This window comes from Conger conger, chromosome 12, assembly GCF_963514075.1.
Source record: "Conger conger chromosome 12, fConCon1.1, whole genome shotgun sequence".
Taxonomy (NCBI): Eukaryota; Metazoa; Chordata; class Actinopteri; order Anguilliformes; family Congridae; genus Conger; species Conger conger.
Window position 1 is genome coordinate 49,370,012 of NC_083771.1, and position 24,665 is coordinate 49,394,676.

Consider the following 24,665-nt stretch of genomic DNA (forward strand, 5'->3'; position numbering starts at 1 on the left):
ATCTCTGCGTGCGCGGGCACTAACGCGGGGGCTGACTGTCACTCTCCGCATGCGAATGAGTAGAACACTCACAGGATTGGCACGGCAACGGATAGATGTCAGATCTGTGACGTTCAGTGATTGTTCTACATACCCGAACACCAGAATTATGCATGAAGGCTATTCTTCATTCACGAACACACTTTAAAATGGCTAATGCTACACTGGCAAGTTCAATCCCCAAAACAGAGAATAAGGTAAATAATATATCTGTCCACGCAGTAATGTAGCAGCAGAATATGGAATGAGCATTTAAAGAGAAACAAATTGGTATTGGTCTTTATTTGTAATTTATTTTAACTGAGTTATGTGCTGTAATCAAGGTGCTCAAAAAACAAACAAAAACAAAAGCTGTGCATTGTCATTTTATCATCGTCCACAGGCGAACACACGGACGGTATGGTGCATGTCTGAGCCTCTCCCCCTTCACATTTCTCATGACGGCAATGATCTTTTGGACCCTGGAAAGCTCCCTCTCCCTCTGCCTCTCTCTCTCCCTCTCTCTCTCCCGTTCTCTCTCTCCCCCTCTCCCTCCCTCCCTCCCCCTCTCTCTCTCTCTCTCCCCCTCTCTCTCCCCCCCCCACCCCCCCCCATTTCTCTCCCTCTCCCTCCCTCCCTCTCTGCGCTGGGTCGTTCTGGTTCTGGGCACACAGGCAGGCGTTCTGGTTCTGGGCACACAGGCAGGCGTTCTGGTTCTGGGCACACAGGCAGGTGTTCTGGTTCTGGGCACACAGGCAGGCGTTCTGGTTCTGGGCACACAGGCAGGCGTTGAGGCGTTTACTGAACACTGGCGGTGCTCCTCCACACTCGTGTCAATTGTTGTCATTTCCCACTTCCTCCTGAGCGAACTTCTGCCACAGAAAAAGGAGAAATTGGAACATTCAGGCTTTTCTCGGCACAAGCACCAAGAAACAACTTTCTCACAAAATACAGCCATAAATTACATAAAGTTCACCTTCATTAAATATTGGGATAGTCACTGAAAAACATCCCCAACCCACCAATACTAGTCAATACAATCCAAGTGTCTCTTTATCGCTCACTTCCTGTCTCTATCGCTCACTTCCTGTCTCTATCGCTCACTTCCTGTCTCTATCATTCACTTCCTGTCTCTATCGCTCACTTCCTGTCTCTTTATCACTCACTTCCTGTCTCTTTATCGCTCACTTCCTGTCTCTTTATCGCTCACTTCCTGTCTCTTTATCGCTCACTTCCTGTGCTGAAACTGTAACCCATAAAACAACAAACCTCGGTGTCTGCGGCCCTCCGTGCGTGGTTGGCCACTCGCAGTTTGGACAAATTGAGGTCAAGAGGAATGTGATCCACCGTAGACTCATGGGGCATCTGCAGGGAGCATCAGGTACAGACTGCTTTCACCAAGCACCAAGCTTTCACTCAGCATAAGCACAAACTACTGTAAAGATCCTGCAATTCTGGATCAACAAAGATCTCTCAATGTTGTGAATCCAGGAACAGCCTGCAGTGGTGAACTGATCCGGTGAACTTGACTGCTTCGGCTCTCCAGACGCCGTTAAACGAACGTCAGCTCTGGAGCTCGTGACCTCACTGCGTTATGAGCCTGAGCGGGACACTGCGTTATGAGCCTGACCGGGACACTGCGTTATGAGCCTGACCGGGACACTGCGTTATGAGCCTGACCGGGACACTGCGTTATGAGCCTGACCGGGACACTGCGTTATGAGCCTGACCGGGACACTGCGTTATGAGCCTGAGCGGGACACTGCGTTATGAGCCTGACCGGGACACTGCGTTATGAGCCTGACCGGGACACTGCGTTATGAGCCTGACCGGGACACTGCGTTATGAGCCTGACCGGGACACTGCGTTATGAGCCTGACCGGGACACTGCGTTATGAGCCTGACCGGGACACTGCGTTATGAGCCTGACCGGGACACTGCGTTATGAGCCTGAGCGGGACACTGCGTTATGAGCCTGACCGGGACACTGCGTTATGAGCCTGACCGGGACACTGCTGTGATCTGAGCCTGACCGGGACACTGCGTTATGAGCCTGACCGGGACACTGCGTTATGAGCCTGACCGGGACACTGCTGTGATCTGAGCCTCAGGGCGCAGTGTGAGTAACCGCTTCAGTTATCCCTGAAGATGAACTTGCTGCTAAGTTGCAGAATCTGGGGCAGGTTTCACACAAGCAGGATTACGGAGTTGGCTGGATGAAGCTGGTTTGGAGAGGGGGTGGGAGACGGGGAGACAGGCAGGGTGGGCCTCACCAGGACGGGCGGGGCTCTGAACAGGTAATTGAAGGGGTAGTACAGCAGGTTGAGGCAGGATGTGGCGTACAGGTCAGCGTAGCGCGTCAGCTGACTGGCGAAGAGCGTCCGTCTGGAGCCACAGCGCATCAGACTGCCCGTCAGACCATAGCACATGTCCATGCCATGAGTCAGCACCTGCACACACACACACACACACACACACGTGTCAAATATACATACACACATGGACAAATCAAATATACACACACACGCACCAAATATACAAATACACACAAATACACATCAAACATGACCATCCCATGTGTCAACACCTACAAACACGCACACACGCACACACGCACACACGCACACACGCACAAACCCAAACCCAAACCCAAACCCAGAGTGTACCTTGATCTGGGCCTGGATGGCGCTGATATCTGGACACACCTTGCTCCCGCTGTCCAAGTTCCTGAGAGGCAAGAGTGGGGCAGGTTAGTTACAGTGATACTGTATTATAATATTACAGTACCGCAGTATTACATTAATAAGACGCTCTTATCCAGAGCCACGTACAGTTGATTAGACTAAGCAGGAGACAATCCTCCCCTGGAGCAAAGCAGGGTTAAGGGCCTTGCTCAAGGGCCCAACAGCTGTGCAGATCTTATTTTGGCTACACCGGGGATTGAACTACAGTAGCACAGTATTACAGTAGGGGCGGCCTGTAGTTTAGTGGTTAAGGTACATGACTGAGACCCAAGGTCGCTGGTTCAAATCCTGCTTTGCTCCAGGGGAGGATTGTCTCCTGCTTAGCCTAATCAACTGTACGTCGCTCTGGATGAGAGTGTCTGCCAAATGCCATTAATGTAATGTAATGTAATGTACAGTAGCACAGTCTTACAGTAGCGCAGTCTTACAGTAGTGCAGTATTACAGTAGTGCAGACTTACAGTAGTGCAGACTTACAGTAGTGCAGTACTACAGTAGCGCAGTCTCACAGTATTGCAGTCTTACAGTAGTGCAGTCTTACAGTAGTGCAGTCCTACAGTAGTGCAGAATTATGGTAGTGAAGTAGCACAGTAGTGCAGTACTTCAATATCGCAGTAGTAGAGTAGTGCAATACTACAGTATTATAGTATATTAGTACAGTATTATAGTATAGTAGTACAATATCCCAGTATTATAATTGTATAGTAGAGCAGTAGTACAGTATTACAGTACTATAGTACTGCAGTAGTACAGAATTACAGTATTATAGTAGTACGTATTTTAATTTAAATACCCCACCACCCTGTAAATGCCAGGGCTCATTTACACCACCACCCTATAAATGCCAGAACTCATTTACCCCACCACCCTATAAATGCCAGAACTCATTTACCCCACCACCCTATAAATGCCAGAACTCATTTACCCCACCACCCTATAAATGCTGGGGCTCATTTCTCAGGCCTTTTCTGATCCAGGCTTTTAGCAGCCCTGCTTTTCTTTTTCTCTGGCAATTAGTGCTGCTGATTGGCCAGACTGTCTTCACACCTGACTCCCAGGCAAAGGGAGGGTGATCACACCTGACTCCCAGGTAAAGGGAGGGTGGAAAACCAGCGGCTCTTGAAGGCTTGTGAGTTACTGATCCCTGATGCAAGGATCCAGGGAACCTGCATTATAGGTTAAAAAGGGTTCCATTTCAAAACGAGTTCATAAATATTTTATATATTTTCCAGAAATCATACTATATTCATTGGTCATTGCATGTCAAGTTTGGCCAGAAACCTCCTACACTACCTTCAACTCCCAGGGGGCCCCCTACTGAAAACCCAGCTTTTAAGGCATATGAAATGAACTGAATCTAACTTCAGTTTTATTGGGATATAGAATTTGTGGCTGCAGGGGTGGTGTGTACTCACTTGTACTGCTCGGCTAAAATCACATCCAGGCTCTTCAGCTCGTCAAACAGATCTGTTCGAATCCCAGGAGACAAAACGTCACACTCTGCTGAAGGAAAGTTTCTTAATGCTTAAAATAAACCCGTCATATTTTAATAATCCCCAGTAGCAGTGAGTCAAGAAAACTGCATTGTTCTTAAGCCCAACCCTCTACTGTCCTTTAGGTTTTCACTCCAACCCTAACCAAGCACACCTCATTCAACAGCTAGAGCAGGGCTGCCCAACCCTGTTCCTGGAGATCTACGATCCTGTAGGTTTTCACTCCAACCCTAACCAAGCACACCTCATTCAACAGCTAGAGCAGGGATGCTCAACCCTGTTCCTGGTGATCTACTGTCCTGTAAGTTTTCACTCCAACCCTAACCAAGCACACCTCATTCAACAGCTAGAGCAGGGCTGCTCAACCCTGCTCCTGGAGATCTACCATCCTGTAGGTTTTCACTCCAACCCTAACAAAGCACACCTCATTCAACAGCTAGAGCAGGGCTGCTCAACCCTGCTCCTGGAGATCTACCATCCTGTAGGTTTTCACTCCAACCCTAACAAAGCACACCTCATTCAACAGCCAGAGATCTGGCTGAGCTGCTAAATGGTCTTAGTCTTGGGCTGGGCTGAATCTGTGAAACTGAGCCAGTCTTAAAATGAGGTTTTCCTGGTTAAAGTTGTAAGGATCCCGTACCTGCAGTTTTATGAATGTTGACGAGTAACATCGTATCATTTGTCTGAACCCTTTCAGTCCCAAGCCCAATATGACGGGGCTCCACCCAAATCCGAAGGGGGTTTGGCTTTGATTGAGAAAGTTGCGAATTTAGCAGGGTTTTAATAGGGGCTCAATAGTAAACAACAGCATAGCAGCCATTTTGAAAAGGTATAAGGTTGAGAGTGCCATATGTGTTAAATGACTGAAAGGTTAAATAAACTGAATCCGAGGTGATGCTCAGATGTGTTGTGTCTGTAAAATGGCCGCTGTGCTGAGATGTGTTGTGTCTGTAAAATGGCCGTGCTGAGATGTGTTGTGTCTGTAAAATGGCCGTGCTGAGATGTGTTGTGTCTGTAAAATGGCCGCTGTGCTGAGACGTGTTGTGTCTGTAAAATGGCTGTGCTGAGATGTGTTGTGTCTGTAAAATGGCTGTGCTGAGATGTGTTGTGTCTGTAAAATGGCTGTGCTGAGATGTGTTGTGTCTGTAAAATGGCTGTGCTGAGATGTGTTGTGTCTGTAAAATGGCCGCTGTGCTGAGACGTGTTGTGTCTGTAAAAGGGCTGTGCTGAGATGTGTTGTGTCTGTAAAATGGCTGTGCTGAGATGTGTTGTGTCTGTAAAATGGCTGTGCTGAGACGTGTTGTGTCTGTAAAATGGCTGTGCTGAGACGTGTTGTGTCTGTAAAATGGCTGTGCTGAGACGTGTTGTGTCTGTAAAATGGCCGCCGTCCTGGCTCCACTCACGGCTCTTCTCCGTCCACACCTCCAGCTCCTTGGCCAGCTCGGGCACCACCAGGCACGTCTTCCAGCCCTGCGTCTTCTTCGACTTCAGGATGTCGCCGAAGATGTGGTCCCCCACGTACAGGATGTCCTTCCCCTTCACGCCAAGCAGGTCACACACAAAGTCTGAGGACCCTGTAGCCGAACAGGGAGGAGGGCGAGGCACAGAGAACGTCAACATGATGACCTGCAGCCAGGACAGCAAGGAGGAGGAGGTACAGAGAACATCTACACAATGACCTGCTTTAGAGTACACTATAGTCTGTGACTGGCAGTGTGTCCTGTGTGTGAGTGTGAGTGTGAGTGTGAGTGTGAGTGTGTGAGTGTGTGAGTGTGTGAGTGTGTTCTTACCTCCAGAGTACACTGTTCCATCTGTTAGGCCTCCTGTGTATGTCCCAATCCGTAATTTCCCCGTGTTCTGGAGCCGGGAATAAACACATTGTTTGGTGATGCAGAATGACAGATGACCTGATCACACGTGTGTGTCATTTACATTAGTCTGTGAGCTGGAGAGTCACCAGTACCGGCGTACCCCAATGCAGAACACTTCATACATGCAGGGCTTTGGGTGGCTTCTTTGTCTAATCAATGACATTTTTTGTCCAAAGTAGCCACAAGCCACAAAACTAGGATTGTTATGTTAATAACAAGAGCGCCATCTAGTGGTTTAGTTTTGTATGTATATAGCTGCTCAGAATGACTCCTAAGAATGGCCTAAAATTTTATTTAAATTTAAAACTTAAAATTCTCACCAAAGTAGGACCTCAGAGCTATGCATAGCAGCACTGAGACCAGGTCTAGCTAAGAGTAAGCACCATTCTTAGACCATGTTTAGCTGAGAGTAAGCAGCATTCTCGGGGCTGATCTCAGTTTAATTCACAGCTCACTCAGGTGCCGTAAAGAGGCACTACGCCCAGGAATCAGCCAATCGCAAGCCTTCATAGAACAGCCCATTGCATTGACTGGAACGATTAGTAATTTGTTCGTTCCATTCAGTTTTAAAAAGGAAGATACGTTGACAAATATGAGGGACTGCTTCTTTCACAAAATGCTGTCCCACCTTACAATTCTAAACAGGAACAATTACCAATGCTCGTGCCTGCAATCAATTTATTAGATATTTAGAGACACAAAGTAGATTTTTAAATTCATGTTTTCTAATGAATGCCTGCAGTTGTAGCACAACTAATTGTTAAGATCTGTAGCATCGACTATAGTACGGTCTGGTGCGTTGAGATGGTAATGGATTCTACATGGCAAAAATCAAACTGACGCAGCAATAAATAAGAAATTGCTTCAGCGTAGTATTGCAATGAAAGGAATTACAGACAAAGCTGAGGAGAGGTGATACAATGAAGCCTACATAACAATTAGACATGGGAGTCGAGGTGGGATTTCAATCCCTGTTTCTCTCTCTTCTTCTTTTGAATTTGAGGGTTACGTCGTCTGGGAGCGTTGTCACGGTAACCATGAACCCAAGGTTAGGGTTGGCGTTGGGGATAGAGTTGGGGTTAGGGTTGGGGTTATGAGCAAAGGTTGGGTTTAGGGTTAGGGTTATGCGTGAAGATTGGGTTAGGGTTGGGGTAATGAGTGAAGGTTAGGGTTAGGGTGATGAACCCTAGGTGAAGGTTTGGGTTAGGGTTGGGGTTAGGGTTGGGGTTAGAGTTAGGGTTATAAGTGAAGGTTGGGATGAGGGTTGGGGTTATAGGTGAGGGTTGGGGTTAGGGTGATGAACCTGAGCTGAAGGTTGGGGTTAGGGTTAGGGCGATGAACCCCAGGTGAAGGTTGGCGTTCTCGAGCGGTCGGTCTTACCGTGTCCACCTGCCTCAGCACGGTTCCCCCAGCGAAGAACAGAGGCTTCCTGGTATCCACGACGATCAGGTCAAAGTACGAGCGCCAAGATTTTTTGGGCGTCCCGGGCTATTGAAGAGAAATGGCTTATTATTATTATGTGAGTGATGGCTTTTGTATTTGATAGTTGTGCATTCAGTCCTGTATATCAATGCAACCAGCAATATATAATGAATATAATAGTAGCTTATAGATGCATTATTTGTGACTCTTGTGTTTAGAGCAGAGCGGTGTCTCTGTAGCTCACCTTGTGGAACTGGGGGAAATCAAACAGGTATTCCATGATGGCCTGGTAAAAACAGAGCGAGGAAAGAGTGAGACAGGGAAAGAGCACCATTACCCTTTTCAACTCATACACCAGACCTGGGTCTTACCCCCAGAATGGTTGGTGTATGTCTTTGGACCTGTATTTTATGTGCACTGTGAAACATTTCATCTGAATCCACAAAATACTAGATTTGGTTTCCATATAGTAATTAACTAAAGTTCCCTTCTATGCTTCATAAAACACACTCTCTACTAGCAAGTGAACATCACAGCCACTTGGGGGCGCCAAGTACCTCTGGGTTTTGTATGGTACCTGTGGAACCCATGGAACCCATGTAGACCAGTGTGCAGAGTGCAGTGTGAAAAACCCTTACAGGTACAATAGATAATTTCAGACTTGTCATGGTCAAAAGTGGAATTGCAGCAACAAACACCTTCAGACCACAACACTGTTTATCCCACCCCTTCTCTGTGAAGGCGTTGACGCTGAAATGCCATTGGCTTTGGCAATTAGAACCAATTTTCAACCAATGAGCTTGAATTATTCTCCAGCTATACAATGTTTTGGTACAGAGTGCCAGCTGGTCAACTGCATATTTTGAAACCTGAATTTAAGGCCTATAAACACAGGCAGAAAGTGAGCCTTTTTTAATGATAGGAAGGGATTTACAATGGTCTTGTAACAATGTTTTAACACGAAAATCTTACCTTTAAAAATGTATATAAGAGCTCAAATGAATGTCAACTGAGCTCTCCGACCAGGCCCCTACTCTCCTCTCTACTTGTGAGTAAACAGTTTGGCCAGCAGGGGGAGCCAAATCACTGCGTGTTTTTGATATTACATTGCATTAATGACATTTGGCAGACGCTCTTATCCAGAGCGACATACAGTTGATTAGACTAAGCAGGAGACAATCCTCCCCTGGAGCAATGCAGGGTTAAGGGCCTTGCTCAAGGGCCCAACGGCTGTGCAGATCTTATTGTGGCGACACCGGGGATCAAACCACCGACCTTGCGGGTCCCAGTCATGTACCTTAACCACTACGCTACAGGGTCATGTACCTTAACCACTACGCTACAGGGTCATGTACCTTAACCACTACACTACAGGGTCATTTACCTTAACCACTACGCTACAGGGTCATGTACCTTTACCACTACGCTACAGGGGCATGTACCTTAACCACTACACTACAGGGTCATTTACCTTAACCACTACGCTACAGGGTCATGTACCTTTACCACTACGCTACAGGGGCATGTACCTTAACCACTACGCGCACGCATGCGCACACATACACACCTCTGTGTAGTTGTAGTTGCTGTTGGTGGCCAGGAACACTTTAGCCACCTCCTTCATTCGAGTGAGAAGGAGAGGAAGTCTGTCCTGAGGAGAGAAAGAGGAACTCCATTACATTCTATCCCATCCCATCCCATCCCAATCAATTACACTACACTACACTACACTACATTACAGTAAATTACACTACATTACACTGCATTACACTTTACACTACGCTACGCTACACTACACACTACATTACACTACACAATACACTACATTACACTACACTACACTACACACTACATTACATTACATTACACTACACTACATTACCCTAAATTACACTACACTACATTACACTACACTACACTACACACTACACTACACTACACACTACATTACATTACATTACACTACACTGCATTACACTATATTACATTAGGTTACATTAGCTATAACATAGAAGGTTTTCACAATTATCTCGTTAAAGCTGGACCTCCTGGCATGGTAATACAATCCCATAAAACACTTCACTGACATCTCAAAGACATAGAAAAATGTGCTGCTGTGGGAGATGTCTGAAATGACTGGATACTGTCTTTAAAGATGCATTTTAAAAAGATGGAAACCTCATATTGTCTATAACTAATTCCACATGCATGTATGACTGATCTTGAACACTGATGGAAATATATAGGCTGGCATTGTTTGCTCACACAACAGGGACGCAGACCTTCAGAGGTCCAGGACTGTGACTGAACGTCATGAAGATGCCACAGTCACTCGTGTTCTCGTGTTATCACCACACTATTCGCTTACATCTTTGACGATGTACTTCTCCACGTTCTTCAGCGTCTTCTTCTTCAGGGTGCCCTGTGTGATGGGGAGAGCGGTGTTCAGTTAGGATCAGCCAGACGGCAACACTGAGCCTACCCCGCCTGAATCCCCGTGTTAAAGATCACATTTAAACACTGTGGGTGTGACGGCTGGACGCAGGCTCACGGTCTCGTGCACGTAGTCCATGGCGTCTCGTACGTCCTGGAACATGCTCTTGAAGGACATGAAGAGGTCGCCGTGCTTGTAGCCCGTCTGCCAGCTGGACACATTGGAGATGTCAGAACATTGCCACGACGCGGCAGCAACACCGTGAGAACGTTGGGACCGTTCACAGTATGTGTGCAGAGTTTGCGGTGAGTTACCATGTGTTACTGTGCTTGTAGCGGGTCATTGAGTACATGTTGAGAATCTTAAAGAACCCTTGTTCCCTTGAAGGCACATCATTTCAGTGATACTTTATTTTCGACTCTGGTAACCCGTTCATCTTTCAGCAACACCTACTTTCAGAATGTTCTCTGAAATTGAACAGCGTATAAACTAGAGAGAGGAAATGGTTTCATTTTGTGGTATTTAAGGTAGAACTTACTTTATATATCTGGAGCAGTTGGTGAAGAAGTCCACCAGGCAGGCATACAGGTAGGTTTCTGCAACAGAAAACAAACGTTAAAAAGATCAACGTTGTGCTTCAGTGCTCTTTTCTCAGGAGATGGTCTTTGAGTTGTTTATGGAAATGTGTTTTTCTTCTGAACAAAGACGATGCTAAAATGGCTTATTTGGAAAGTAGAAGATGCATTAATTGGATTTAGCCTGCAGTACAGGAAAAGCATTTAACAAGACAACGAACAACAACTTACTGAGAATATCAAAGTCATCTTCAGTCTATTCAAAATCATCCAGTTTGAAAGGGTGAAAAAATGGGCTAAAAATATTTAGGCTATGATAGCTAGCAACCAGCTTATTTAGGCTACGTGCTTTAATCTGTGCTGATATGTCATGGTCTGAAAGTGAATGGGAGTTTACACAGACATAGCCCTAAACACACACACACACACACACACACACTCACACTCTCACACACACACAGCCCTTAGGCTACCTGAGAGATTGAAGAGTGTGTTGAGGATGTAGAATCGGTCTGTGTCGAATCGCTGGATGAAGCGGTTGGGATAGTAATCCTCGATCTGGTCTCTGATGAAACAATAACATCGGGCATTAATAAATGTGAAATGTCTACAGGCATTGACATCATAACTGCAGGCATTGACATCATAACTACAGGCATAGACATCATAACTGCAAGCATTGACATCATAACTGCAGGCATTGACATCATAACTGCAAGCATTGACATCATAACTGCAGGCATTGACATGGTTACTACAGGCATTGACATCATAACTGCAAGCATTGACATCATAACTGCAGGCATTGACATGGTTACTACAGGCATTGACATCATAACTGCAGGCATTGACATCATAACTGCAGGCATTGACATCATAACTGCAGGCATTGACATCATAACTGCAGGCATTGACATCATAACTGCAGGCTTTAACAAGGCCCAAAGTCGGCATCTCTACCCGCCTGATTTCTGCTAAACGGTCTGATCACTCCATTTTCCAGCCCCATCCACCCAGAACACAGCCCTCCATACGACCATGGGCATAGAACACAGCCCTCCATACGACCATGGGCATAGAACACAGCCCTCCATACGACCATGGGCATAGAACACAGCCCTCCATACGACCATGGACACAGAACACAGCCCTCCATACGACCATGGACACAGAACACAGCCCTCCATACGACCATGGGCATGGAATACAGCCCTCCATACGACCATGGGCATAGAACACAGCCCTCCATACGACCATGGGCACAGAACACAGCCCTCCATACGACCATGGGCACAGAACACAGCCCTCCATACGACCGTGGGCACAGAACACAGCCCTTCATACGACCGTGGGCATAGAACACAGCCCTCCATACGACCATGGGCACAGAACACAGCCCTCCATACGACCATGGGCATAGAACACAGCCCTCCATACGACCATGGGCACAGAACACAGCCCTCCATACGACCATGGGCACAGAACACAGCCCTCCATACGACCGTGGGCACAGAACACAGCCCTCCATACGACCATGGGCACAGAACACAGCCCCCCATACGACCATGGGGCTTCATTGCCTTGCTGAAATCAACTTCTCCAGCACAATGGGCTTGAAAAAAAAAAAAAAAAAAAGAGTGAGTGTAGGCAGCACTGCTGGTTTAATTAGACCATGATCACCTCCCTCCCTGTGCTCCATTCTGTCGTGCTGCATGAGAACACTCGCTCACCTGAGCTAACAGTAGAACAGTGTCCTGCTCTCACAGTGACATGATTGGACTGTCCTGTTTTTGGGCCAAGATGGCTGTTAAAGCGTAAAGCCAATGTGGTCAGGAGGGAACAAACCACTCTGTCGATCATCACACAGGGATGAGCCGGTGGAGCCAAAATGGCTGATTCTTTTCCCGGCTCGTCTTTTTGAGGGAGCTGAGTTATGAGACGGATAATCTGAGGATTGACTCTTAAGCTTCTGAATATCTTCTGTCTATTTCTGGAATAATGATGGCTGTGTGTGTGGTGTGTGACCAAAGAATTGGTAAACAAACCAAAAAAGTAAAATGGGAATGAGGTCACGGCTGAAGTGCTTTTCCACGCTTGGTGATTTACACCAGAACTGTAATCTCCTTACAATAGGGTTCCTCATCGCCACACACGTACACCCTGCCACTGGGGTCTACTTCTGCGCTGAAATCCACAACACCAGCTGCTGGATATAAATACACGTAAATATCTGCTGGCTGAACATGCAGTCCACTAAAGCTAAGAGAGAGCGTGTGGGTATATAAGGCCGCTCCAGCTTCTGCCCTGTGTGGGTGTATACGGCTGCTCCAGCTTCTGCCCTGTGTTGGTGTATAAGGCTGCTCCAGCTTCTGCCCTGTATGCTGTAAAATGGCTACGTCAAGTACTTGTATTACCTTTTCAGCATTCTCACTTTGCCTTATAAATGCATTATACACTCTAAATTCCACTTTCCCTGTCCTTATAAATGCATTATACACTCTAAATTCCACTTTCCCTGTCCTTATAAATGCATTATACACTCTAAATTCCACTTTCCCTGGGTTTCCAAACTGAACGGGCAGTTATGAAAAGGCCAGGAAACGTCAGCGCTCAAAAGATTATCCCTGTAGTGCCACGAGTGATCTGGGAAGAACGCAACAGGAGTTAAAACGGCGCACATTCTTTTGGGAAGGGCCTAAGGGCCTCGAGAATCATGTCTCTGGAGATAACTGGGGCATCAAAACATTTCACAGGTCACAAAAACAAACAAAAAAACTGTCCAAAGATCATCAACAGGGCCTAGTTTTGCTGCAGTAAGGAGAAAGGATAATATAATAAGACATGAAGTAGCTACTCTGGACGATCTGCCATAATCCATCAAATTTAGTACAACTGTCAGTGTAGCTGCCTTTCAAGTCACTGTTTCAAACTTAAGAAAATGAGGTAATAAACATCGCATTATGAGAGAAATGGGCACAGTCGCTGTGAGTCAGTGCTCAGTGTGAGTCAGTGCTCAGTGTGAGTCAGTGCTCAGTGTGAGATGTGCCAGCCCAATCCATCTCTCAGCTCGTCTCGTACTGGGTAATAGTGCGTTGTGTCGTTGTTGCACTAAGCAGATCACAATTCAGCCTATTTCCAATGAAAACAATATTCATTAGGCTTACAAATTATTTAAAGTCTTCATTATTCTAAAACTAACAAATGCATATGAGTTTTTGAATTGGGCGGGAAAAAGCTTTAACGCCCTTCAAACTGTTCACACTGACCAAAGTTTCTCGGAAGTTTTGTCAAAATGTAATCCGCTGGTCTGAGCCTGGAGGGAGTGGCTGTGGGGGGAGGGTGGCAGGGAGAGTGAGGCCCTGGATGCACCCTCAGAATAAAGGCATCTGTGTCTCTGGAGGAGCCTTATCTACACGAGCTCATGGGCTCTTCCTCAGAGATCTGGGAGCTTTCACACCACACCAGCAGGGTTCCATAAAGAACTATGGAGAGGCCATACTCTGCATGACTCACACGCTCTGTGTGAGTCTGTGACATACCCCACACACACACACACACACACACACTGTGTGACTGTAACACACACTCTGCCTGACTCTGTAACACACACACACACACACTCTGTGTGAGTCTGTAACACACACAGACACACACACACTCACTCTGCATGACTCTGTAACACACACACACACACACTCACTCTGCATGACTCTGTAACACACACACACTGCATGACTCGGTAACACACACACTGTGAGGCTCTAACACACAAACACACACACACACACACACACTCTGTGTGAGTCTGTAACACACACACACACACACACACACACACACACTCTGTGTGAGTCTGTAACACACACACACACACTCACTCTGCATGACTCTGTAACACACACACACACACACACACTCACTCTGCATGACTCTGTAACACACACACACACACACACACTCTGTGTGAGTCTGTAACACACACACACACAGACACACACACACTCACTCTGCATGACTCTGTAACACACACACACTGCATGACTCGGTAACACACACACTGTGAGGCTCTAACACACAAACACACACACACACACTCTGTGTGAGTCTGTAACACACACACACACACACACACACACACACACTCTGTGTGAGTCTGTAACACACACACACACACTCACTCTGCATGACTCTGTAACACACACACACACACACACACTCACTCTGCATGACTCTGTAACACACACACACTGCATGACTCGGTAACACACACACTGTGAGGCTCTAACACACAAACACACACACACACACTCTGTGTGAGTCTGTAACACACACACACACACACACACACACACTCTGGTAGGCAGCATGTTGCTCGCTCACTCTGTGAGGAACTTGAATCCGTGAGCACAGATCAGGATGTTGCTTTGTGCGTCCACCTTCAGCAGGTTGCCATAGCGGTTGTCGAACACCAGGCCGCTGAGAGAGAAGGAGGAGGGGGGTCAGTAAGAGGCGGCCATTTTAGGCCCGGTCACTGGGACAGAAGAAAGAGGGGGTCCATAATGGGCAGCCTAGTTAGGTCTAGCCAGGGTTCTGTACCCCTTTGCATCTGCTGGTATGCGTGCTTGCATGCGTGTATGTGTGTGTATGTTGGGGCACGGTGAGAGTGGATTGGGGTATTTATCTGATTACCTGTGGTGTGCTTAATGATCCCACTTGGGAACTCCTTCCCCTGCATATATCCCCATACTTTAGCATTTCTGTGTGTGGGGTCAGGAGTGGGCTGTTAGCATGGAGCAGGCTAGGCCCCAGGAGGGTCTCACCGTGTGGGGAAGCTGGGGTCGTATCTGTAGAGCAGTAGTTCGTGCGGATAGCCCACGCACACCAGCCTTTCCATCAGCAGCTCGTAGCCCAGCTCCTCATAGTCCGGAGACTTGTACACTGCAGGGGACACATTTTATTAGTTATTAGTTGTACACATTACTCTCATTTTCCTGAAGTTCAGTAAATGTTCTGAGCGCCAAAAGTTGTTAGCTGGTATTAACGTGTCAGGTCATGTGTTACAAACAAGAAACAAGCTGATCTCCTCTGTGGGAGAATCTCCTCACATAGCACAGTATGAGATTACTCTCTCTGGTGGGAGTTAACACACTGCTTATCTAACTCCCGTGGACCCCTCTGTATGTAGGTTTTCATTCCAACCACAACTATAATCACGGCTCGAACGATAACTAGCCAAAGCTGCGTTGTGTTAAGTTTCCAGAACAAGTTATGAAGAACTTTAAATGTGTTCAGCAGCCTTAATTGTGCCAGAGATTGGCTGCAAGAAAAGCCAGCGTACACAAGAGAACCACCGAGTTGAATGAACTGTAAAAACCCCTTTCATCATTTTCTTGTTGTATGGCATGTATTGCGTGTAAAGATATTTAAAATGGCTTACAGGATCAGAAATAATTCTCCTGCAGTGCATAGCCGTCCAGTAGATTGTAGAAATCCCATATAATTAGTGTTTTGTTTTTTTAGTTTTTTTTTTTTTAAAACAGAGAGCATACAGTCCACTTAACCTAACCCTAACCCTAACCCTAACCCAAATGACTTTACTCGAAGGGAAATGCAGAAAATGTTGCAGCCAGGATCAGTTTGAGGTGCCAGGCCAGGGACTCGAACCCTGGCCACCCTTCGTATGTGGGCTAAAAGCCGTTCGACCTCCAGACTGCCCCAGCCAGTCTCCAGTGTGTTGTCAGGGGTTATACAGGAATGTAAAGTGTTCGTTCAATGCATAACAGGGGTCCACTGACTGGACACCAGCACTGCGTTTCACAAGAAGCTGGCCTGACCGCTGGAGATAAGCACGGGTCACATGTCCAGGATGAACTCCAGCAGTGAAAGGTCTGACTGACTGACAGGTCATAGGTCACAGGTCAGGGAATCTGCACAGAATCAATGGAACCAGATAGACTGAGGAAAAAAATCAATCACAACTCACAAAAATGCCAAATGTTGTAAACCAAGTCTGGCGGTTATGTACAGCCAGACTTGGATAGTTTTTTTTGCCTCTTTATTTATTCTCTTTATTGTTTGTTTAGGTCTTTTAGGTTAGGCTTGTTTAGGCTGTTGAAACTTCGTCTTTATAGCAGACGTTGAGTACTTAATAAATCCTTTCATTTTTATATGTGAGTTGAAACATTTTGATAAAGTTTGATCCAGCAGCTTGCTCTGTCAATTAATTTCGCAATTTCATTGATAATTGATATCTTGTGTATTTTTTGTATTTTACATGTCGGATAAGTGAGGAGTTCAGCAATAGACTCACTACAATCTCAGTGCAGTAACAGTGCAGTCCGTTAAATCACACTTTATACCAGGCCAATAACATAAACCTCATCTGATTAATTAATGTCAAGTGGACCTGGGTCAAATACGTATTTGTTTTGGATTCAAACACTTTTCTGTGTTTTCGTTTTATCTTGCCTGATGCAATTCAGCCAACCAAGGGAACCGGAAGGCGGGGTTTGAACTTTTAAAGAGTATTTCATAGGTTCCAATACACCAGACAAGCTCAGTAAAGCATAGAAATGTTTTTGAATCCGAAACAATGACATATTTGACCCAGGTCTGATGTCAAGTTTATGAAAATAGAGTTTCCTGTAAAAATGAAAAGCGGCAGCTCGGCTGGCTCCAATGACCAGATTCCCATTTTGGTGTAGTAGAGTATCATGTTGAAATGAAGGATTACTCCGTAAAACTATAATAGGCAAGTCTGATACTTACTGGCCAGTGTGTAGTCCATGTCAAAGCCATAGCATTTGATATTTTCCAGTGACAGACTCCGGTTGACAAACACCCTGCAATAACAAAGCGCACTGGTCAGGATAATTACACTTGATGTATGAAGCCTTAGCTGGACTGTTTACACGATTGTTTCCTTAATCGTTATTGTACATTTACAGTCCATCATTTAAAGTGCCCTGGTAACCCCTGAGTGACATCACTACCCCTGAGTGACATCACTACCCCTGAGTGACATCACTACTCCTGAGTGACATCACGACTCCTTTGTAAAGGTCACACTCGTTGTTTTACAGGCTATTTTTCTTCTGCTTAGTTGAGAACTTTCACCAGTCCTAATGCATATTATAGACCCAGACTAACCGGAGAACATGCTAGCCAACCATTATCATAGCCTGGATCATAACCATTAGTCTATATCATAGCCATTAGTCTATGGTATTTGTCTAACTCTGTAACTCACAGCAGTGCATTCTAGACCCTAGTTACCAGCAGGCAAGTGAAAATACATTGCCAGGCCTGACCTAAAACCAGTCACACTGTGATCGTCACCGCCAGAAGTTTAATTGTTCAAATTTGTTGAAATTTGCATTTACCTTGGTGAAAACATGAGACCTTTCTCAGGCGATGTGTTCATGTGAGGAACAGTTGGCTGTGACTCAGTCACACCTGGCAACCCGTACTGTTGCCACCCTGGTCTTAGCAATGGTATCGCAGTAGGCATTATCTACCGGCAGAACTAATCAATCAAAGACTTTAACCTGAGGTCTGCACACATCCTAGAGCCATAATGGCCTCCAGAGTCTTTTATCGTTTCCTCTCAATCAGCTGAAAACTGATTGCCTGTAATTCAGTGGCAGTTAAACACTGAAGATAAAGTTGAAAATAAAATGATATGCAAGCTTGATTTGCATGGCTTTGTTAGGATCATGAAAGATGTGCCATAAGGATACAACTCCAATCCAAGGTTTTCACTCCAACCCTAACAAAGCACACCTCATTCAACAGCTAGAGCAGGGCTGCCCAACCCCGTTCCTGGAGATCTGCAGTCCTGTAGGTTTTCACTCCAACCCCAACAAAGCACACCTCATTCAACAGCTAGAGCAGGGCTGCCCAAACCTGTTCAGTGGCATAGCTTGTAAATGCACTCATCATGGAACAAATTGTTTACCTGTGTATCCAGGTGTAAACCTCTTAAAGACTGAGGTCCCTGCGAGAGATTACTGCTGGATTGGTGGTGCCCTGCGTCAGTGCGGTCACTCTGACCACAGCTCCACCGCACCCCAGACACAGCCTGGCTGTGACCGCTTTGCACAGGGTTTGCACACCAGTCACTTTGGGGGGATTAGGGTTGTTTTTCCCGGTGGTGTCTAGTATTCCTGTACAGTGTATGCGTAATATGTTAAGCTTATTTGTTTATTTAAGTTGCCAACAAAATGCATTACTGTTAGCATGGGGGAGGGGGGGGGGGGTAGGCTCCCCTGGAAGAAAATGACCGATGAAATGCATCAATGTAGCGTGCTCTGAAGTGAAAATGGAGAGATAAATATATCATTAAAATACTGAGGTCATGACCTCACATGCACACATATACAGAGAGGGAGGGAGGGAGGGAGGGAGAGAGAGAGCACACCAGATAAAGGCAACACCCCCTGAACTCATTATCCTACATCTCATCACCATGTGACCATGTGGGCGTGGTGACACACCACATAGTACAGTTCTATGAGCTGCCCGCCTCAAAACAGAGGGAAGGTTTTCTGCCAATGGAAAAGACCCTAACCCTAACCTCCATCCTCTCCCCTAACCCTAACCTCCACCCTCTCCACTAACCCTAACCCTAACCTTAACCTCCACCCTCTCCACTAACCCTAACCTTAACCTCCACCCTCTCCACTAACCCTAACCCTAACCTCCATCCTCTCCACTAACCCTAACTCTAACCTCCACCCTCTCCACTAACCCTAACCCTAACCTTAACCTCCACCCTCTCCACTAACCCTAACCTCCATCCTCTCCACTAACCCTAACTCTAACCTCCACCCTCTCCACTAACCCTAACCCATGTAAACCTGCTCATGGCATGCCCTCAGACTGTATGTAAATCATTTTTATTGCTGCTTTATGAAAATATCGAGCCATCTGAGGAGCAGGGAGAATGAGCTGTAACCCGATCATATTCTAACTCAAGATCGGTGTTCCAGCTCAAATTATGGCGTAATATAAAACTTACATTTACATTTACAATTTAGTCATTTGGCAGACGCTTTTAATCCAAAGCGATTTACAAGTGCATAGGTTCTCCCTCAAGTTAAAGCATCACATCCATAACTTGTAAAATACACATGAAGTGCTGTTCTAAACATACAGTCATCATAAGTGCAAGACAATTAAAAAAAATTTTTTTGGGGGGTTAGACAAGATGGGTGGGGGGGGGGGGGAGAATCAGGAGGTAGGACTAAAGTACAGTTTGAAAAGGTGTGTTTTTAGTCTGCGTCAAAATAGGGGGAGGGATTCTGCTGTCCTGACAGTGGTAGGCAAGTCATTCCACCACTGAGGAACCAGAATGGAAAACAGGCGTGAACGTGCAGCTCGACCGCCAGGTGCACGTAGAGAGGGAACCATAAGGCGACCAGAGCTGGCAGACCGAAGTGGTCTAGCTGGGGAGTAGGGAGTGATTAAAGATCGTATGTAAGGTGGGGCAGTCCCCTTAGCAGCCTGAAATGCCAACACTAGGGCCTTGAATCGGATGCGTGCGGCAATAGGAAGCCAGTGGAGGCCAATGAGGAGTGGGGTGACATGAGCCGACCTGGGCTGACTGGTGATCAGGTGGGCTGCAGCATTCTGGACCAGCTGGAGGGACTTGATGGCACAAGCTGGGAGACCGGCTCGGAGGGAGTTGCAGTAATCCAGGCAGGAAATGACGAGCGCCTGGACTAGGAGCTGGGTGGCTTTCTCTGTCAGGAGATGACAGATACGGCGTATATTGTACAGAAAGAACCGGCAGGTTCTGCCAGCGGAGGATACTTGTGGAGCCAGGGTGAGGCAGTTATCAAGAGTCACCCCAAGAGTCTTTGCCGTACGGGAGGAGGAAAGTACAAAGTCCTCAACAGTCAGTGAGAGGTCGATTGTCGGAGAGGATTTAGCAGGGATGTAGAGAAGCTCAGTTTTGGCAAGATTAAGCTTCAGGTGGTGGGAAGTCATCCAGGCAGATATCAGCCAAGCAGGCAGAGACTTGTGACTATAATGTTTGCAGGAAAATTTGGATTTCTAAATCCAATACAGGGACAGCCTGTAGCCTAGCAGCTAAGGTATGTGACTGAAACCCGCAAGGTTTGCGGTCAAATCCCACGATAAGATTCACACAGCTGTTGGGCCCTTGAACAAGACCCTTAACCCCACATTGTTCCCAGAGGGATTGTCCCCTGCTTAGCCTAATCAACTGTAAGTCATTGTGATTATTAATAGAGTTTAATATGCCACTTAAACCAGGTCACCTGCATAAAATAACATGAGCGTATGAAATGTGAACTGTTCCCTGGTTCTCCAGCCCTTGTGGGAGCGGCAGTGTTAGTTCCAGAACCCCAAGGCCCTGCTGGCACTGATCCGGCTGGTCCGGACAGACGGGCTCGGATCTGCGCTCCACGGAAACTCTTTCAGTAATCCCTGGGAAATCAAGGGTGACTCACAACCTATGGAATTCCATGCCACAAAAAGGAATAACATAAAATAATACTCCCCTCCTTCGCTTTCTGGGACCTGCCCCACTGACCTACATTTGGAGCAGAGGGACACTCTGCCCTGCAGCGTGCCCCTGTCCCCTCTCCTGCCTCGGCCCTGATCTGGCCCCTGTCCCCTCTCCTGCCTCGGCCCTGCAGCGTGCCCCTGTCCCCTCTCCTGCCTCGGCCCTGCAGCGTGCCCCTGTCCCCTCTCCTGCCTCGGCCCTGCAGCGTGCCCCTGTCCCCTCTCCTGCCTCGGCCCTGATCTGGCTGGACCCCGATGAAGACCAGCTTCTGGTCAATATATATTTGTTTGGGATCCATGCTTATGCACTTACAGCTGTGTCTGAGTTAAGAGCAGAGGGGCGCCCGGGGCTGTGTTTTAACGCTCCAAAGCACAAGACAATAACTAGTAATAAAATAAGGAGCACATACTCAGTGTCTTGCACACTACTGAGGTAGCCGTCTATGGTTTCTCATCAGAACTTGAGCTACCAGCACAGTCCTGTGAGAGAGGAGGGGGGTTCTGCACGGTCCTGTGAGAGAGGAGGGGGTTCTGCACGGTCCTGTGAGAGAGGAGGGGGTTCTGTACGGTCCTGTGAGAGAGGAGGGGTTCTGCACGGTCCTGTGAGAGAGGAGGGGTTCTGCACGGTCCTGTGAGAGAGGAGGGGGTCCAGCACTAATGACCGCAGTGACGGCCGGCCCCCTGCTGAGGTCAGCTCCTCTTTGTCTTAAACATACAAGGCTACAGTTAAACATTCACAACATGGCTCCCACATCGATCTGCTCCCGGCAAAACATACGTTGTGTTTGGCAATCTGCCCTAAGCCTCATCTTATACGAGATTCAATGTTGATTGGAGATTCTCTGTACTTCTAGACTTCTTTTTATAGTTTCTCAGAGAGAATTGTTTTGTGAAACAAGCAGTATTATTACTTCCAAAAAGGGTTATCGTCTGTTTTCAGTTCTCCAGGTGTAGCCTCCCTTCACAAAGACAGAACAGAACGTACTGGTGAATATACTGGTGAACGTAGTGAGGGATCTTTGCCCATCCCTGACGTGGCTGTAGCGTAGTAAACAGGGTAAAAGCGGTGGTCTCTGTAACTTGGTAAACAGTGTAAACAGGGTAGAAGCGCGAGCCTCTGTAGCATGGGAAACGGAATAAACAGACGGGGTAAAAGCGCGGGTCTCTCGCGCACAGTGTCGTGGCTGAAGCGCGTTCGCATCTCGCTGTAAGGCGCGACGTCACAGACGGCTCCAACGCAAGCGCAAGTGGAGCCGCACGAGGGAAGCCCCTTGTTTTCCACATTTTACAACTCAAAGAGCTGGCTTCATTTAGCATATCCACTCATTTACGTGACATGTTTTAGCCAGGCCTGTTGCATGTAAATAAAATAAAAAGAATACTTCACTGAATAATTATTCATATCGTCGCGCTTGTACTGTTTAGACATTAGGGTTTATTTATGGTATCCTCTGGTTCATACGAAATACATTTTTAAATAAACTATTTTACCTGCACTGTAAGATTCAGATTTAGCACCTTATGGACTGCTCAATATTAGACACTGTTACTGCTCGCTCCCGACTGACCATTCAAACATGTACAGCGCTCATGATAATATTGTGAAATGCTGCAGGCAGACTGTTTGCCATAAAATGCCGAGTGTTCGCTTCATTCAAACAGTTTCAGGAGGGATCAAAGGTACACTCATAGAGTAACATGTTGCAGTGTTGATTTAACACATTTGTGCGCTGTACGGTTTCCCCCAGGAAAGTATCCTGGAACACTCTACAAGACACTTAAAGTTAATATTCCAAAATATTTTTTTTCATCATTTTGGTGAGATATATTTATTTCAGAAAGGTGCAAATGGTTGATACTCCTAGTTGATGAGGTTTTAAAATAAGAGGCGCTGCAACATCAGACGGTAAACCGATGTGCTTTCATGTCAACAACGTCTCCTGACTTAATTAAGTGCGCGCGTCCAGAACTTGTGTCCACGTCCAGAACTTGTGTCCACACTGGTTGAGTGTTTGACAGGTTCCTGACCATTACTGCGGCTACAGTACAGGCTACAGGTGCGGCGGCACTCTACCCTCACCTGTGGTGGTAATCTCGTTTTACTGAGCAGACGTCGAGATGGTTTGGTTCCGTTCTTGACTTTAAATTCTGCAGACGTTCTTGCCAGCCCTGTCCCGGCTCCCCCGGCTCCCCTGTCGTCACAGGTCCTTCCGGAGAGAGGCTCCCCATCTTTGCTCACGCTTCCCCGGACGCTCTCTCTCTCTCTCTCCTCCCGGTGTCGCTTGCAATTTGTGGATTGTTTTCAAAAAGCAAAAAAAAGATCTGTTAAGTGTGTTACATGCCTCACTTTTTTGCTGTCGTCAGTAAATAACCCCTCCCAGAGGTTCCGCCGGCCGAGGCACGTCAGGAGGGGGGCGTGGGCCGTCCCGAATACACGCACCCCAGCGCTCGTCTTTAACTTAGACGCACGTAGAGACCCGCTTTAAGCCTCCGATTGTCTTATCAGGGGTGAACACGCAGCGTTTTAGGATCCTTCTGCGCAGGCCGTTTCGTATCTCCGCAACAGCAAAGATTCGCCGCGGAATAAATTGAGTGGATAAATAGTTGTCACGCAAGGAACACGGCGGCGTATCCTGGCTAGTTTTCAGTTTTGTTGCTATCAGACTTACACGCGGCTGTTGGTGCAGTTAAACAAAACGTGTAAGGAAATCTCTTGGATGAGGTCATCTAGGTGAAGACTCGATATATGAGTTGAAAAAAGTTGTGGTATGAAAGATGCCCCCCCCCCCCCCCCCCCACGTAGCCTAAGCCATCCAATGTGAGCGCTGGCTTCTGACTCCAGCAACGACGACAACCTCCGACATTATGCATTCCATCTGCATGCTTTCCGAGACAAATGAACTGGGCTTATTTCAGTATTTTTAGTCTGTTTTCCATTAACACGATCATGCTGCACCCGAGTTTCAAACACTCTTTAACGCACGAGTTCTCTGATCCCTATCCACGACACGCGCAGCTCTGTTTCATAGAACCTCTCGTGTGTTGACAACAACCGTGGTACTTATTCCAAACTATTTGATCAAATATGCTCCGTCCAAGCCCGGGATATCATTCTTCCCAATTTTATTTTTTCGTCTCCCCCAGTTTAATTTACTGAATCTTCGCGTTTTACAGACGTGTAACCTATTGAGACGTATTTAAATGGTTACAACAACGTTAAATATCTTATACTGTATGTTGAAATGTTCGCCAGACTTCCAAAAACAATGTTTTGCTAGAACGTGTAGGCTGCCAGTTGCGCATCGTCCGGCAACCTGAAACGGTTTGTGCTTATAGTAAACACTATGGACGACAAAAAATGGCTAATAATAGTGTGCGGTTTGGTGGCCATGGCGAAAAACAATTGCCATTCGATTTTTGCAGGTTTTTTGTACACCGTAAAACATTCGGTGTGAAATCAACTATTGCACTCTACATATGGCCCCTATGGTTACATAGTACACCCTTCCCAGGCAGTATACTAGTATAACGGTATTACCAGTGTTTGGAGGAAAAATCTATTTTATTCTGAAAAAGCTG

General features: G+C 46.6%; 1 protein-coding gene across 2 annotated transcripts; it reads right to left on the bottom strand.

Moving 5' to 3' along the window:
- Nucleotides 1-634: 634 nt before the first annotated feature.
- Nucleotides 635-23,420, bottom strand: LOC133142420 (cytosolic purine 5'-nucleotidase-like). 2 transcript variants are annotated; one of them, XM_061263623.1, is made up of 18 exons: nt 23,167-23,420; nt 17,325-17,398; nt 15,377-15,494; nt 14,937-15,032; nt 11,030-11,121; nt 10,520-10,577; nt 10,099-10,192; nt 9,916-9,969; nt 9,115-9,198; nt 7,792-7,833; nt 7,506-7,613; nt 6,045-6,111; nt 5,658-5,828; nt 4,177-4,261; nt 2,685-2,745; nt 2,292-2,468; nt 1,288-1,383; nt 635-890 (listed from the first exon to the last, which is right to left on the bottom strand). In XM_061263623.1, exons 1-18 carry the CDS (start codon nt 23,313-23,315, stop codon nt 852-854), a joined length of 1,665 nt encoding a protein of 554 aa, XP_061119607.1. In that variant the 5' UTR covers nt 23,316-23,420; the 3' UTR covers nt 635-851. The 2 variants fall into 2 exon arrangements, with proteins under 2 accessions (XP_061119607.1, XP_061119608.1); XM_061263624.1 differs by having other exon boundaries at nt 4,177-4,228; nt 23,167-23,418.
- Nucleotides 23,421-24,665: the final 1,245 nt, after the last annotated feature.

What these genes read in the sequence shown, in the direction of transcription:
- LOC133142420 (XM_061263623.1), bottom strand. Translation starts at nt 23,315, where the DNA reads ATGGGGAGCCTCTCTCCGGAAGGACCTGTGACGACAGGGGAGCCGGGG. An exon ending in CACACTCTTCAATCTCTCAG is followed by an intron (nt 10,578 to 11,029) that starts GTAGCCTAAGGG and finishes TTTCTGTTGCAG; the next exon opens with AAACCTACCTGTATGCCTGC. An exon ending in CCATCCAGGCCCAGATCAAG is followed by an intron (nt 2,469 to 2,684) that starts GTACACTCTGGG and finishes GTGTGTGTGCAG; the next exon opens with GTGCTGACTCATGGCATGGA.